This window comes from Paroedura picta, chromosome 2, assembly GCF_049243985.1.
Source record: "Paroedura picta isolate Pp20150507F chromosome 2, Ppicta_v3.0, whole genome shotgun sequence".
NCBI classification, from domain to species: domain Eukaryota; kingdom Metazoa; phylum Chordata; class Lepidosauria; order Squamata; family Gekkonidae; genus Paroedura; species Paroedura picta.
This window is the reverse complement of record NC_135370.1, coordinates 168297768-168313262: the sequence shown is the minus strand read 5'-3', so window position 1 is coordinate 168313262 and position 15495 is coordinate 168297768. Positions and strand designations below refer to the sequence as shown.

Sequence of the window (15495 nt, the reverse complement as noted above, 5' to 3'; positions counted from 1 at the left end):
TTGTGGGGAGAGGAAGAAAAGGCGAATGTAAGCCGCTTTGAGCCTCCTTCGGCTAAAGAAACATGGCATATAAGATCCAACTCTTCTTCCTCTTCAGTAATATCAGGACTCTCTCAGCCTCACCCCCCTCACAGGGTGTCTGTTGTGGGGAGAGGAAAGGGAAGGTGACTATAAGCCATTTTGAGACTCCTTCTTGTAGAGAAAGGTGGCATATAAGAACCTTCTCTTCTTCTCCTCCTCCTCCTGTGGAGACAGAATGTTAGACTAGATGGACATTGGTCTGATCCAGCAGGGCTCTTCTTAGGTTCTTATCAGGTGAAGGCCTCGGCCTCTGCCCTGTTGTTGGCCCTCCAGAGGGACTGGTTGGCCACTGTGGGAGACAGGATGCCCCACTGGTCTGATCCAGCAGAGCTCTTCTTATGGTCTGCATGTCAAGCAGATGCTCTGCCACTGAGCAACACTCCTGCCCTCTATGAACACACAGGAAGCTGCCTCAGACGGAGTCTGGCCTTGATCCATCAAAGCCACTTCTGTCTATTCCGACTGGCAGTAACTTTCCAGGATTTTGAATTGAGGTCCTTCACATCCCCCACTGCCTGAACCTTTGAGCTGGGGCCGGAGGCTCTAAAACTCAACTACAACCTCATCTCTAAGAAGCACATATTGAACACTTCCTTTTGGAATTTTTCCCCTCCAGATTCAGAACTGAAATTAGGAAAATGACACATTTCTGACTAATCCAAGGCTGTGAATTCTTCCCTATATCTCTTTGAACGAGCTCTCCGTTAGAGCTCCGTTAGAATTCTCCCAACCCCAACTATGTCACAGGGTATCTGCTGGGGGGAGAGGAAGGAAAAGGTGTTTGTAAGTATCTTTGAGACTCCTTAGGACGGTGAACAACCAGCTCCTCATCTTCTTTCTTCCAGAGATGAATTTGTAACCTGGGTCTTAAAACATCACTTGGAAATATCGCTTAGGAATAAACACTTCGGTGGCTAAATTGCAAGCTCCCCCTTAGAAATAAAAGAGATCTCAGGTCATAAATATCATATTGTTTTAATTAAAACATTTATATGCCATCTTTCCACTCAAACAGGGTCCCCAGTCAAGACATAAAAACAGTGCCCACTGCTATCCTTTGAGGAACAAAAGAATCAGGAAGAATCCGCCGTAAACTCATGAGGCAGAAATATTCCACTTGTGATAACAATTCTTGCTGGATTGGGCTCAGTTCCAGAAATGATGATCGATAGACTTGCAAACGGTGTCATTCCCAAGTGCTGCATGATAACTGCATGAAGCCTCCCCCTAACAAAATTAGTGCAGATTTTGAGACAGGTGAATGGAAAACGGACATTAATCACAATCTGCCAAGAATTTCTTCTGAATGAGATGCTTTTTCGGTCCTCCTGGTGTACGGGAGACCCCTACAGGAACAAAACTGCACGCAAGGACAGGTGGAAGAGGACTAGGCGGGTTCGTCTTCACTGAGGGGCTTTGCTCTCAAGCCCTAAGTTCTGTTTCATCGTATAAAGGATTGATGTAATAGACCTGGGTGTTTTTGCTCCTCATCTCTGTGGCCTGCTCCACGGAGGACGCACCCTCCACAGCCTGGAAGAGAGAGACCAAAGTGTTGACTAGGGAAGAGAGGGCTTAAATGCTTGAAGACAATGGCAGAGCTTAGAGGGTTTGGCTGGATTCACGCAGGCGAGGTGTTAGCAATTCTATAACGTTACATCAGGGTGCTCTCGGAGAAGTTTTGTCTGCAGCACAAACAGCGAATATCTCCTTTCTTCGCTAAAGAGAACCCGGATTCTGTCCTGGGCTGAATCTGCACAGAGCTTTTATTCCAATCCCAGGTCGATTCGGTCCCTGCCGTCTCCACTGCATGCAATTTCCATTTTGATTTTGTCATAGTTCGGCTATTCATCCAGTCTGGGAGGCAGAAGCTGATGATTCAAGCTGTCACACATCTGATGTTCTTCTTGATTCTGAGAAGCCACAGTCAAAATGAGATCCGGTTTACATCTCGTTTTCAAGAGAACATCTCTTCTTCTTTAGTGGCTCCACGCAGGAATAATATTATTGGAACCATTGGTCCATTGGGTACTTTCAAGCTGGATACTTATTGTGCCAAGCATAGACTGGAATTATAATGAATTTTGGAGCCACTGAAGAAGAGATTTCCCTTGAGAACGAGTTGTAAACCAGATCTCGTTTTGGCCATGATTTCTCAGAATCAAGAAGAACATTGGATGTGTTGTAGCGTAAATCGTCAGCATCTTCTTTCTTCGTTTGCATTCAGCAGCTGGGGGGGGGGCTCCTCTTTTTGGCAATGGAGCCATTCTGGATCAGGGCCTCACGACAATTTCCAAAGAACTACAAATGCTTCTCAAATGCAAAATGGAGCTCTTCTGCCAGGCATTTGGTTGAGGTCAGTGACAACATCTATTGGGCCCCCAGAACCCCCCTCCCCTTCGGATACACCCACTTTGCAGGGTTGCAGTTGTAATGTTACCCGAGAAAAATGTTCTGCGGTTATCTTATGGTTACTGTTGAAAATGCCTCATTGTTGATAATATAGTTACTGATTTTATATTGTGCTTTGTTACACAATTCTTGTTCTCTGTAAAATGCTCTGAGCCGCAAGGGAGAGCGATATATAAATGTGAATGAATGAATGAATGAATGAATGAATGAATGAATGAATGAATATAGTGTTGGTGACCACAGAATCAACCTGAGTCTGCTGGCACTTAAAGTTTAGCTCTCAGGTGGCATACAGGGTGCTCTCTCTCTCTCTCTGTCTCTCTCCCCCACTCTCTCTCCCCCCCCCCAAGAAAACTCACTGTGTGGATGCACACCACTGTTGCATCTGGATGAAAAAAGATATGGAAGACAAAGCATTTACCGCAAGGCTGGATGGTGTGTCGAACATTGGATTATCAAAGCCTTTGTCCACGGCATCTTCCGGAGAATCCAGGTCATCCATCCGCTTCCATCGGTTCAGCAAATGCACGCAGGGGAAATATCTAAAAGGAGACACCCATTAAATTGGTCTAGTGATGGGAAATGTGCAAGAGCACCTCCCATGCTGTTCCTGCAAGAAGAAGAAAAGTGGGTTTTAAGACCCTGTTTTTCACTGCCCGAAGGAGTCTCAAAATGGCTTCCAGTGTCCTTCTCTTTCCTCTCCCCACAACAGACAGTCTGTGGGGTAGGTGAGGCTAAGAGAGCCCTGACAGGAGTCCTCTGTGAGAACAGCTCAAACAGGACTGTGACAGGCCCAAGATCACCCAGTTGGCTGCATGTGGAAGAGTGGAGAATCAAATCCAGCTCTACAGATTAGAAGACTCCGTCATTAACCACGACACCTAACTGGTTCATCCATTCTCCCAGTGTCTCTGGAATAAAAAAGGGCTGTCAAATGTAAGATTGCCAACCTGGGGCTGAGAAACCCCTGGATGTTTAGAAGCAGAAGACTGATATTTGGTGAGGGAAGGGCCTCAGCATGTATGACGCCACAGAGTCCACCCTCTGAAGATGCCATTTTCTCCAAGGGAATTGATCTCTGTAGTACAGATCAACTGTTTGTTCGCTTAACTACAGGCCAAGATCAGCAATAGACAAGTATAAAATGCCTACAGCCCTAATTAAAAGTTACTAATAGAAATTTAGCACTGGTACACTCATCAGTACGGCCCGTTAATGTTCTCCTACTCTTGTGATGTGAGCCATCCAGATCCAGCCCCTTTATAAGTTGTCTCTGGATTCCTATTTGAAAGAATAATTCATCCCAACACCAAGCAATCTTGCCAGAGGGTATTTTGACTTCTTGTTTTGTCTTCACTGTCTTCACTTGGCTGGTAAGCCAAACGAACAAGGTTACCTGAGTTCAGCGATCATCATCTCAGGTTGAGCGACTGGGTCAACCTGCCCCTCGGTGCCTGGTTCGGATCTCGGTTCGAGTGACTGGTTTGTCATCTGCTTTCCTCCAAACCCTCCCCCTTACAAGAGAGAAGAGGGGTCTTGGTTTCAATGCCCAGTCTGCAAACCTACCCATCTCCCGCGGAGAAAGAAGGCTCTGCGACTGGCAAATGGATGTTTGGAGTTTTATTTCGGAATTAAAGCAACACTACCCTTTTATTGCTAGGAAACGCAAATCGTCTTGACACTGGCAAGGAAAACAAGCCGAGCCCCAGAGCTTTGCTGCCTGGTGGGAAAAGACCAGCACTTAATGAATGGGAACAGCCGGAGCACAGAGAGCACGGAGCCCTGCCCTGCCAGCTGGCAGAGCATGCCGAAAGAGGAGGGGAGGGAGGGAGGGCAGGAGAGGGAGCGGGAGAGAGGAAGAGAGAGAGAAAGAGAGAGAAGGAAGGAAGGTGGGAGAGAGAGAGAAAGAGAGAGGAGGGAGGGAAGGAGGGAGAGGGAGGGGGGGAGGGCAGGAGAGAGAGGGGGAGAGAGGAAGAGAGATAAGGAAGGAAGGTGAGAGAGAGAGAGGAGGGAGGGGTGGGAGAGATAGAGAAAGAGAGGGAGGGAAGGAGGGAGAGGGAGGGAGGGAGGGAGGGAGGGAGGGAGAAAGAGATAGAGAAAGAGAGAGAGAGGGAGGGAAGGAGGGAGAGGGAGAGGGAGGGAGGGAGAAAGAGATAGAGAAAGAGAGAGGGAGGGAAGGAAGGAGGGAGAGGGAGAGAGGGAGGGAGGGAGAAAGAGATAGGGAGGGAGAGAAGGAGGGAGAGGGAGAGAGGGAGGGAGGGAGAAAGAGATAGAGAAAGAGAAAGAGAGAAATGGAGGGAGGGAAGGGGAGGGGAGAGAGTGAGGGGGAAGGAGGGAGAAACAGAGGAAAATAGAGAGGGAGGGAGGGAGAGACAGAGAGAGAAACACAGAGAGAGAGAGAGAGAGAGAGAGAGAGAGAGCTCTGATCCCCCTGGGGAGGGGCACAGGAGGAGCCCTGGGAACTGCAGCCAGAAGCTTGGAGGTGGCCCTGATCTGAATGGACCAAACTAGCCCAATCTCTAAACTCAGAAGCTAAGCAGGGTCTGCCCTGTTTAGTACTTGGATGGGGGACCCCCAAGAATGGCCACGGTTGCTATTCAAAAGGAGGCAACGTCAAGCACCTCTGAACATCTCTTGCCTTGAACAGCTACAGCTTGACGACAAATATAAATTACATCCATAAAAAGTCATTTTTTAAAAAATTGCAAAATCTCCACTGGCACAAGGGGAGGCAACTGGGTACAAAGAGAGATGATGCCGGAGGTGGCAGAGGAGGTCCCGAAATCTCCCCCTGACCCTCCACACCTTCCCCAAATAAATGTTGGGAATATTCTTCCTGGAGAGAGTGTACTAAAACAGGCTTGGGGACGGCTGCAGAAGAGCCAGAGAAGAATCTAAATGTACGTGGAAGACGATACTGGCTAGATGGGGGGGGGGGGGGGAGGAATTCACAGTCAGCCATTCAGTAGTGGAATTGATTGCCTGAGGAGGTGGGGAGCTCCCCCTCCTTGGCAGTTTTCAAGCAGCGGCTGGACAGAAACTTATCCTGGATACTGGAGGCTGATCCTGTATTGAGCAGGGGGAGGGACTAGATGGCTTGTGTAGCCCCTTCCCACTTTAGGATTCTTTGAGTCTAGTTCAGCAGGGGAAGGGGCTGCCTAAGGAAGTGGTGATCTCCCCCTCATTGGCAGTTTTCAAGCAGTGGCTGGACAGATCCTTCTCCTGGATGCCTGAGGCTGGTCCTGCATTGAGCAGGGGGTGGGACTAGATGGTCTGTGTGGCCCCTTCCCACTCTAGGATTCTGTGCAAATGCTCAACAATATTATGCAGAAACTGAAATCAACTATGACTTTGTGGCACTTCCCAGCCCCACAGATCATCTCATAGAATCAATCACAGAGTGGGAAGGGACCTCCTGGGTCATCTAGTCCAACCCCCTGCACTATGCAGGACACTCACAACCCTATCGCTCATCCACTGTCACCTGCCGCCCCCTTGGGCCTTCACAGAATCAGCCTCTCTGTCAGATGGCCATCCAGCCTCTGCTTAAAAATCCCCAAAGATGGAGAACCCACCCCCTCCTGAGGAAGCCTGTTCCACTGTCAGGAACCTCTTCCGGATGTTTAGACAGAATTTCTTTTGAATTAATTTCATCCCATTGGATCTGGTCTGTCCCTCTGTCTCTCTTACCTTAATATCCCTTTCTTGTAAAGGAGTAGGACGATTCCGATAAGCAGGAGGATGAAGAACGCGCCGACAACCATCTCGGTCGTAGCAGCAGCGCTATGGGGCCCCGCTCCGTGAGCACTCCAGTTGTGGCCGGTGGCGGCCTGCACAGAGCCTCTCACAATGCCGAAGGACTCTCCTGCAAAAGTGGACAAAATGTTACGGCTCCCATCAACCACTCGGTTCATACGCCTGGGGAGAATAAACCTGAGGGAGCTCATGGCCCTCTCTGTCACTCTCCTCCTGCCTTGCTCTTCCCCGGGGTAATGGCCATTGCCCGCGAGTGGCCATTATCCCTGAGAGGAAGAGCAGCTGTTGACCTTCTCCGGCCCGGCTCCCCGTTCAATGCTGCCACTTCAGCGCTCTTTCGACGGGAGAGGGAGACCTGCCGTATATTTAAATGTTCCTCTCCCTTTCTCTCTTTTTTTGAAAAAGGTATCAGGGCAGCTAATTATGATTTTTTTTTTTTAAAAAACATAAAATCCGTTCGATACAATAATGGCACTTACAAATCCATAACAGCAGCAAGTTCAAATAGATTTTCTCTCAGGTCTGGGACAAAATTTGCTTCCTGCCACACGTTTACTGGGAAACCGCACTCTGAAGTGAGGAGATCTGCTGAACGTCTTAGAATCACAGAATCATAGAGTCGGAAGGGGCCACACAGGCCATCTAGTCCAACCCCCTGCTCAACGCAGGATCAGCCCTAAGCATCCTAAAGCATCCAAGAAAAGGGTGTATCCAACCTTTGCTTGAAGACTGCCAGTGAGGGGGAGCTCACCACCTCCTCACTGGCAGTCTTCTCTGAGGCGGCCACAAAATGCCAGGTTCGGCTTTAAACTGTCGCCTCTCGTTGGCTTTCCTGCCTTAGAAGGATCTTGGAAAGACCCCTGAGATACTGAGTCCCTGAGGCAGGCTTTCTCAACCAGGGCTTTGGGAAACCCCGGGGTTTCTTGAGGGCCCTGGAAAGGTTTCCCAGATGGGTGAGAGTGAATTATTTATATATGTATGTGTGTGTGTATGAATATGTATATACATATGTATATTTTAGATCTGTTTTTAAAATATGGACATATCACCTTTATTGGGTGATATCTGCATATGTGGTCATGTTGACCCACCCACTTCCTCCCAAAATGGCCAATGATGGGCCTGGAAAGGGAGGGGCTCTGGGTGGGCGTGTCCACCGCTATGCTTCCTAACCATATTCTGCCCCATTTTGGAGGGTTTCTCGACGCCTGAAGAATGTTTCAGGTGTTTCTGAATGACAAAAAGTTGAGAAAGGCTGCCCAAGGGGGGGGGGAAGGATTCTTCTTGGCCTTGCCTCACCTCACTCAGACTAAAACCAGCCATCTTATGAAAGTAGAACAACAGATGTACCTGCCCCCGTGAATTAATTTCATCCCATTGGATCTGGTCTGTCCCTCTGTCTCTCTTACCTTAATATCCCTTTCTTGTAAAGGAGTAGGACGATCACAGAATCACATAATCATAGAATCATAGAGTTGGAAGGGGCCACACAGGCCATCTAGTCCAACCCCCCGGGTGTCCTGGCACACTAGCACTTTATCCTCCTGTGCCCCCCTCATATACCAGTCCTGAAGTGTGGCATCTCGAATCCTCAATGCCACTGTTTCTTGTTTGTTCTAGGTGCCCACATTTCCAGCTGCTTCCTCCTGCATTCTCTGAGCACATTTCAGTGAGCCTGGGTGCTCGTCCCAGAAAGACTAGAGCAGCCGAATTAGTCCAAGTGGTGCTCAAATGCAAAATCAGGAAGGGCAAAACTGAAAAGAGAACAACGTGTACTTTGAACCAGTCCCAAAATGCTTTCTGTATTGCTCCCAGCACCTCCTGCTTTGTGCTGGCACACCCAACCGAGCACGTGGAAACACTCCTATGCACACCAGGCCATTGTTCTTGCATCTTTCTGTCCAATCATCAAACAGGTAGACAAGTTCAGAGCACGCCAAGCTGTGCAAAGCCAGATGAATGAACTGTTGGATATTGCAGCTCTGCATGCAAGAGGAACTGGGAGGGAAAGGGATAACAGACTTTTCTCACTGGGGAACTGTTGGCAGATGGCCTCACCCTCCCCTTGGTCAGCTGTTGAGTCTCTTTGGCCCTTTCTTGCCTTCTGTTTCATCGCATATGACCTCTCGCCTTCTGTCTCTTACCTGGGCTTGGGGCTGTAGCAAATTAACCTTCTTGAAATTAATCTGTTCACAATGAGTTGCATATACCTATATGGATATGTCCTGTAAGATCTGCTATTTTTGCAAGTAAAATTGCTTTCTCTCGTTACCATTGGAGTCAGATCATCTTTGTCATTTGTTTGAACAGCAATACTGCAGAGATACTGCATAAAGTTCTTGTGCTTCCAAGGCAAATTATTATTATTTTACATTTGACCCAATATGCAGTTGCCAGCTTTGGGTTGGGAAGAACCTGGAGAATTTGGGGGTGGGGGTTGGAATGCTGGCTGCAGCATCACATTACTTCTGATTTTAAAAAGTGGAAGTGAAATAGGTAGCTATGGGGTGGCTCAGGGGCAGGGGTGAATAAACTGTGGCTCTCCAGAGGTCCATGGACTACATATTGCCATGAGCCCCTGACCATGCTGGCAGGGACTCATGGTAATGGTAGTCTGTGGACGTCTGGTGGGGAGTCATTGTAATTGTAATCCATGAACATCTGTCAGGCAATCATGGGAATTGTAGTCCATGGACTCATGGGAATTGTAGTGGACTCATGGGAATTGTAGTCCATGGACATCTGTCAGGCAATCATGGGAATTGTAGTCCATGGACTCATGGAAATTGTAGTGGACTCATGGGAATTGTAGTCCATGGACATCTGGCAGGCACTCATGGGAATTGTAGTCCACGGACTCATGGGAATTGTAGTGGACTCATGGGAATTGTAGTCCATGGACATCTGGCAGAGACTCATGGGAATTGTAGTCCATGGACTCATGGGAATTGTAGTGGACTCATGGTAGTTTTAATCCATGAACATCTGGGAGGCACTCATGGGAATTGTAGTCCATGGACTCATGGGAATTGTAGTGGACTCATGGGAATTGTAGTCCATGGACATCTGGCAGGCACTCATGGGAATTATAGTCCACGGACTCATGGGAATTGTAGTGGACTCATGGGAATTGTAGTCCATGGACATCTGGCAGAGACTCATGGGAATTGTAGTCCATGGACATCTGGCAGAGACTCATGGGAATTGTAGTCCATGGACTCATGGGAATTGTAGTGGACTCATGGTAGTTTTAATCCATGAACATCTGGCAGGCACTCATGCGAATTGTAGTCCATGGACTCATGGGAATTGTAGTCCATGGACATCTGGAGAGCCACAGTTTACATAAACTTAGTGGGGACCAGCGCGGAGAACTCCTTGCACTGGGACGATAAATTGTCCCTCTCTTTATTAGCCTTCTGCTTCCGGGACGTGGTGTGCGTTTCCGAGTAACTTTTCCTTGAGTAGCAAGAAATACCTCCAGGCTTTGAGTTTCATTTTTGACACATTTGTTGGCTGTTCTGGTTTTGACTTGTTATTGCAATGTACACACTGCTGGGCCAGTGGGGAATTGTGGTGTGGGTGGGTGGGAAGAAGATGACAATTTGGAAAGCTCTTCCAGAATATCATAAGCTCTCCGGGATTTAAGCAGCCTCATTTCGCATCCCTCCTTTTCCCCCTTAGTGGCTTGCAACACGCAGTGCTGCTAAAGCATATTCTGTCCTCATCAAGAGTCCGGGGGCACGTTTAAGACCAGCAGAGTTTCCTTCTGGATAGGAGCTTTCAGCTGCAAGCACACTGCAGATCTTCTGGATAAAATGTTTTCAAGCTCCTTCAAAAGTGGGGTATAAAAACCAACTCTTCTTCTTCATCTCTGGGTGATAAAGATCAGTTCCGCTGATGAAAATGGCTGCTTTGAAGGGTGGGTTCCATGATGCTACATCCTGTGGTAATCCCTCCCCTTCCTCCCTGCTCTTCCTAGAATTCACCTCCCAAATATCCAGGTGTTTCCCAACCCAGAACTGGCAAAGATCTGCAACAGGCAGAGAAGAGGAAGAGTTACCATGTTCCGCCATATCGTTCAGGATGTCCTTGGCCAGCTCTTCGGCACGAGTGCCACTCTGGGCCCCAGTCCTGTTGTCTAGTAGCATAATCTGGATGAAGGATGCAGGGCTGCGTGGGAGGAGGCCCAGGAAAGGGCGAGGTCCGCGCACCTTGGACATGGCCATCTGAACACCTGCATTCTTGGGCTTTTGAAACACACAGAACCACACATTTAAAAAACAGTGCAGGAAGGCAGAGATTACACTAGACCTGTCATTTTTTGATCGGGGACAGGCCTAGGAGATCTTGAAGCTTTCCTGAGCTCCCTGAAGCATTTAATTGCAAGGGGTAGGAATTCTACCAGATTACTTCTTTGTGCAAGAAAAGTGTATTTTCATTACTAGGCTATATTCCCTTCCCATTTATGCACACTGAAGAATAATGGGTGTTAAAATAAGCAGAGTTCGACATGGTGAGCAGTGTTCGACGTAGCCAATCATGAGCTCAATCACTGGCTCAATCATGAGCCAGTTTGTTGCAGTGGTTAGGAGTACGGACTTCTAATCTGGCGGGTCAAGTTTGATTCCCCGCTCCCCCACATGCATCCAGTGGGTTGACCTTGGGCTCACCATGGCTCTGATAAAGCTGTTCTGACCGAGTAGTAATATCAGAGCTCTCTCAGCCTCACCCACCTCACAGGGTGTCTGTTGTGGGGAGAGGAAAGGGAAGGCAACTGTAAGCCCCTCTGAGACTCCTTTGGTTAGAGAAACCGGCATATAAAAACCAACTCCTCTGATCTCCTTTCTCTGGGTTTGTGGACAGAGGTTAGCCACTGGGAAGACACAACCACCTCCGATGCGACCTCTGCCATACGACAAGATGTGGTTCTATCCGCAACTTTGTTCAACATCTTTATGCGCCCTGCTGTTCTGGGGGGTTGGGCTTGGGTGTCACCAATATGAGGAGGGAAGCTCTGCCTGCTGATGGACAGCCACCCGGAAATGAACCCAGAAAACTTTGCCTGGAAGCATTGATGGGATGGCTGAAGCCGAAGCCTGAAACTCAGCCCTTCAAATGGGACGTCCTATGGCTGTGTAAGAAGAGGCAAGGGAAGGAAGCCTGCTTCGCCAAGCCTCTACCTGGCCCCCAAACACCTAGCCTCAGTTATCCATGTGATGGTAGCTCTAGACTGGACTTCCGTAACTCATTCTACATGGGCCTGCCCTTATCCTTGCTCCAGAAACTGAAACTGGTCCAGAATTCCGTACCTGGGGTCCTTACAGGGACACCTTGAAGGGTGCACATTTAACCTGTGCTCCGCCAACTGCATTGATTCCCGGTTGAATTCCAGATCAAGTTTATGGTATTGGTACATAAGGTCGTTTGTGGTCCAGGTACTGCATATCTGACAGACCACATTTCTATCTATGCCCCCACGAAGAGCACACTCCTCTGTACATTCCAACGAGCTGGTGGTCCCTAGCCCCAAGGAAATATGTCTGGCCTTAACCTTGACCTCATCACTGCCCTTAGAGATGTTCTCATATATTTATTGACTTATATTTATTGACCACTACTCCCGGACCCTGCTGGCTCATGGCGGTTCACAAGCCCACATAAAATACATAACGATACCATAAAACCATACTGGTGGCAAAAGACCCACACAATCTGTGGACCCCCCCCCCAGATATAGCAGTTCTTTCAGAGCTCTCTCAGCTTCACCTACCTCACAGGGCGACTGCAAGCCACTTTGAGACTCCTTTTGTTAGAGAAAAGCAAGGTATAAAATCAATTCTTCTTCTCAATGCAACTGAAAGGGACTAGGCAGTTTCTAAATCTCTAAGTGGGTAGCCTAAGGACCAACCACACAGCCATTGTGGTCACACAACTAGAATTTCCTTTCTTCCAGGTTGAAAACAAAAATCTATATGCATTCTAAGAAAAAGCGACCGCTACATTTTGCTTCTGCCCGCCAAGGAATGGTTTCAGAATGGCTGATGGGGAGAGAGCTCCCTTGAGCAACCAGTTATGAAACAGGTCTATGCCTACCAGGCTCAGAAATGTATGGAGTATTCTGTCCCGATACACCTCCATGTCAAAGCCGGTGGAGTATTCCAGAGAGATGATGGCTCCTGCAGTTGAGGGAGAGAAAGACAAGACGAAATGTGAGAGCCGGCACGGTGTTGTGGGTTAGAGTGCTGGACGAGGGTCTGGGAAACAAGGGTTTCTCACTCTGTTATGGAAGCCGGCAGGTGATCTTGGGCTGGTCGCACTCTCGCGACCTTACCTACCTCACAGAGAATAAAAACAGAGGAGGGGAAAATGAGGGAAGCCACTTTGGGTTCCCACTGGGGGGAAGGCCAGGGATCAGTGAGTTAAACAAATAAATGAATAGCCTGGCATGATCAGTTTAGAAGAAGAAGAAGAAGAGTTGGTTCTTATATGCCGCTTTTCCCTACCCAAAGGAGGCTCAAAGCGGCTTACAGTTGCCTTCCCATTCCTCTCCCCATGACAGACACCCTGTGGGGTAGGTGAGGCTGAGAGAGCCCTGATATCACTGCTCAGTCAGAACGGTTTTATCAGTGCTGTGGCGAGCCCAAGGTCACCCAGCTGGTTGCATGTGGGGGAGTGCAGAATCGAACCCGGCATGCCAGATTAGAAGTCCGCACTCCTAACCACTACACCAAACTGGAAACAAGCCACCTCAACAACCTTCTCCCCATCTCAATGAACTGATACAGCACTAATTGATAGGGCGTACATCATGATGGACCACAAGAACAAGATTCGCACAAAAGCATGAACAGCGTTGCCAGCTCAAGCTGGGAAATTCCTGGAAATACGTCTGGCATGCAAACCTTCAAATTTAAACTTCAGGGTTTTTATGAAAGACGCAAAGCAACGCAACATCGAATCGACCACTAGATGGAGCCAAACACTTGAGGAACAGCCCCCATTCCGCGCAACATGAATACACAAGAGAGAAAAATGAATGTCTGCTCAGCCTTAAACCTGATCATCAAGTGTGAGTTTTAAGGTTAGCTCAGCCTATTTTACAGGCCCTGATCAAGATGACCTGGGCTAGAGCAATCTTGTCTTAGAAGGTAAGCAGTGTTGGCATTGCACTGTACAGTGAAGGGAGACTACCAGGACATATTAGGATTGTTATGCGTGGTAAACCACCTCTAGACGGCTCTTGCCTCGAAAACCCTCTGGGGTCTCCATCAGTATATTGCAACTTGAAGGCATTTTCCATCACCACTATCTAACAGAAACTGGGAAACATAAAACAGATTAACCCTCAAGTTCCTTGAAGAAAGGATGTGTATATGGGGAAGAAAGCCTGGCTTGCAAACACTTATGGGTAGACTTTATCTATTTTTCGTGAAACCCTGGAGTTTCTTGACGGCCCTGGAAGGGTTTCCTGAATGGGTGGGAGTTAATTAATTTTTAATATATTTTTAAAATTTGCTAAACATTTATCAGCTGACATGATCATCTATGGTCATGTTGACTCCCCTAAATGGCCAATGATGGGCCTGGAGGGGGTGGGAAGGGGAGGGGTCCCAGATAAGCGTCTCCACAGTTATATTTCCCAAACACATTGGGCACCATTGCATCACTTGTTGTTGTTGTTGTTAGTTGCGAAGTCGTGTCCGACCCATCACAACCCCATGAGCAATGTTCTTCCAGGCCATCCTGTCCTCTACCATTCCCTGGAGTCCCTTTTGTGCTTGCATCGACTGCTTCAGTGACTCCATCCAGCCACCTAATTCTCTGTCGTCCCCTTCTTCTTTTGCCCTCAATCGCTCCCAGCATTAGGTTCTTCTCCAGGGAGTCCTTCCTTCTCATGAGGTGGCCAAAGTATTTGAGTTTCATCTTCAGGATCTGGCCTTCTAAGGAGCAGTCAGGGCTGATCTCCTCTAGGACTGACCGGTTTGTTCGCCTTGCAGTCCAAGGGACTCGCAAGAGTCTTCTCCAGCACCAGAATTCAACACCCAATGGACAGTTCCAAAAGGCACTACTTGTGGGGTTTCTGAAAGCCTGAAGAAGGTTTCAGGGGGCTCTCAATAGCAACAAGGTTGAGAAAGGCAGATCTAACTCTTCTCAAGAGTTCTACCCTCACACTATCCAGAGTGTGTAAAAGTGGGATATAAATCCTTTCAGTAAATAACAGATCAAATGAATAGAGCCAAGGAACATATAACTTCTCTTTTTCAATGTACTGGTCCCATACAGGTTCTTCATTTAATTGGGATGTTAAAATGAAAATGCGTCCGATGGGTTAGTGGCATGCCTTTCCTCTCCATATGGGCTGCTCATCTGTTAATTTACCTGGGAGGCAAAGACAGAGTTGTTGTTTTTTTTACTGTGTTCCTAATTCTTAATTACCATATGAAAACCAAACACTTGATAGGGATGTCGACATACGTTTCTTAGGAAGCCTTCGGAAGCAATTAAAATAATGTTTTCCAGAAGGCGCGTGTGGTGTTTTTCTTTCCTTTGGGGGAAAAAATAATAAACTCCATGAAGCCAAGGGAGATGTGACATTCAATGGCTCACCGTGGGCAACCTCTTCTATATACTAATAGTCGAGTCAGCCAAATCTGAGTCTATGTAAATTCATTGTCTGAAGCCGTAAACAGGAATGGCAGATCTTTCCACAGACTTGAATAGTGCCCAGGGTTTGCAGAAAACTGTGAAACCTTTTTTAAAAATACATTTAAAAACCCAAAAATGATAAAAGGAGTGCCTGTAGTTTTAAGCAATGGATTCCCTCGGTGGCTGTTGCTAGGCAACCACAGTATTCCAGGCTGGGTTTCAGTAAAATGGGAGGGGCCTTTTTGGCCTATTTTGGCCTTTGAGGCAGCACTCACTGAAGCCAGGGATGTCTGCTCTAGACTGGCAAATTCCTAGAAATTTTCGGATTGAGTCTACGAAGAGTAAAACTGGGGAGAAGGGAGGCCTCAGTTGAATATCTTTCTTCTTCTTTTTATACTTTAGCTGGCAATGGGTAGAGCAGGTTGTCCTCAACCAGTACGCTGCTGTAGGTGCCATTGGATTTTTTGCCTAGTTTATAATATCTTTCCACTCTTGGCAATTGTTGGCAGTAATTTTGGCCATGTGGATAGTCAACCGCTGGTGTCTAAGGTCTTCCTCGATCTGTTTAAGCCATGTTTTCTTTGGCGCTAGCCATTGGAT

General features: G+C 47.7%; 1 protein-coding gene across 1 annotated transcript in view; it reads right to left on the bottom strand.

Annotated features, from left to right (window-relative positions):
* Nucleotides 1-1037: 1037 nt before the first annotated feature.
* Nucleotides 1038-15495, bottom strand: part of AMN (amnion associated transmembrane protein) — an 85685-nt gene continuing 71227 nt past the window's right edge. The window contains exons 8-12 of the mRNA XM_077323746.1: nucleotides 12343-12425; nucleotides 10310-10496; nucleotides 6181-6355; nucleotides 2912-3032; nucleotides 1038-1611 (exon numbers count right to left, since the gene is read on the bottom strand). Of these exons, the coding sequence (XP_077179861.1) occupies nucleotides 1504-1611; nucleotides 2912-3032; nucleotides 6181-6355; nucleotides 10310-10496; nucleotides 12343-12425 (674 nt within the window). The 3' untranslated portion in view covers nucleotides 1038-1503. The remainder of the gene's footprint in view (nucleotides 1612-2911; nucleotides 3033-6180; nucleotides 6356-10309; nucleotides 10497-12342; nucleotides 12426-15495) is intronic.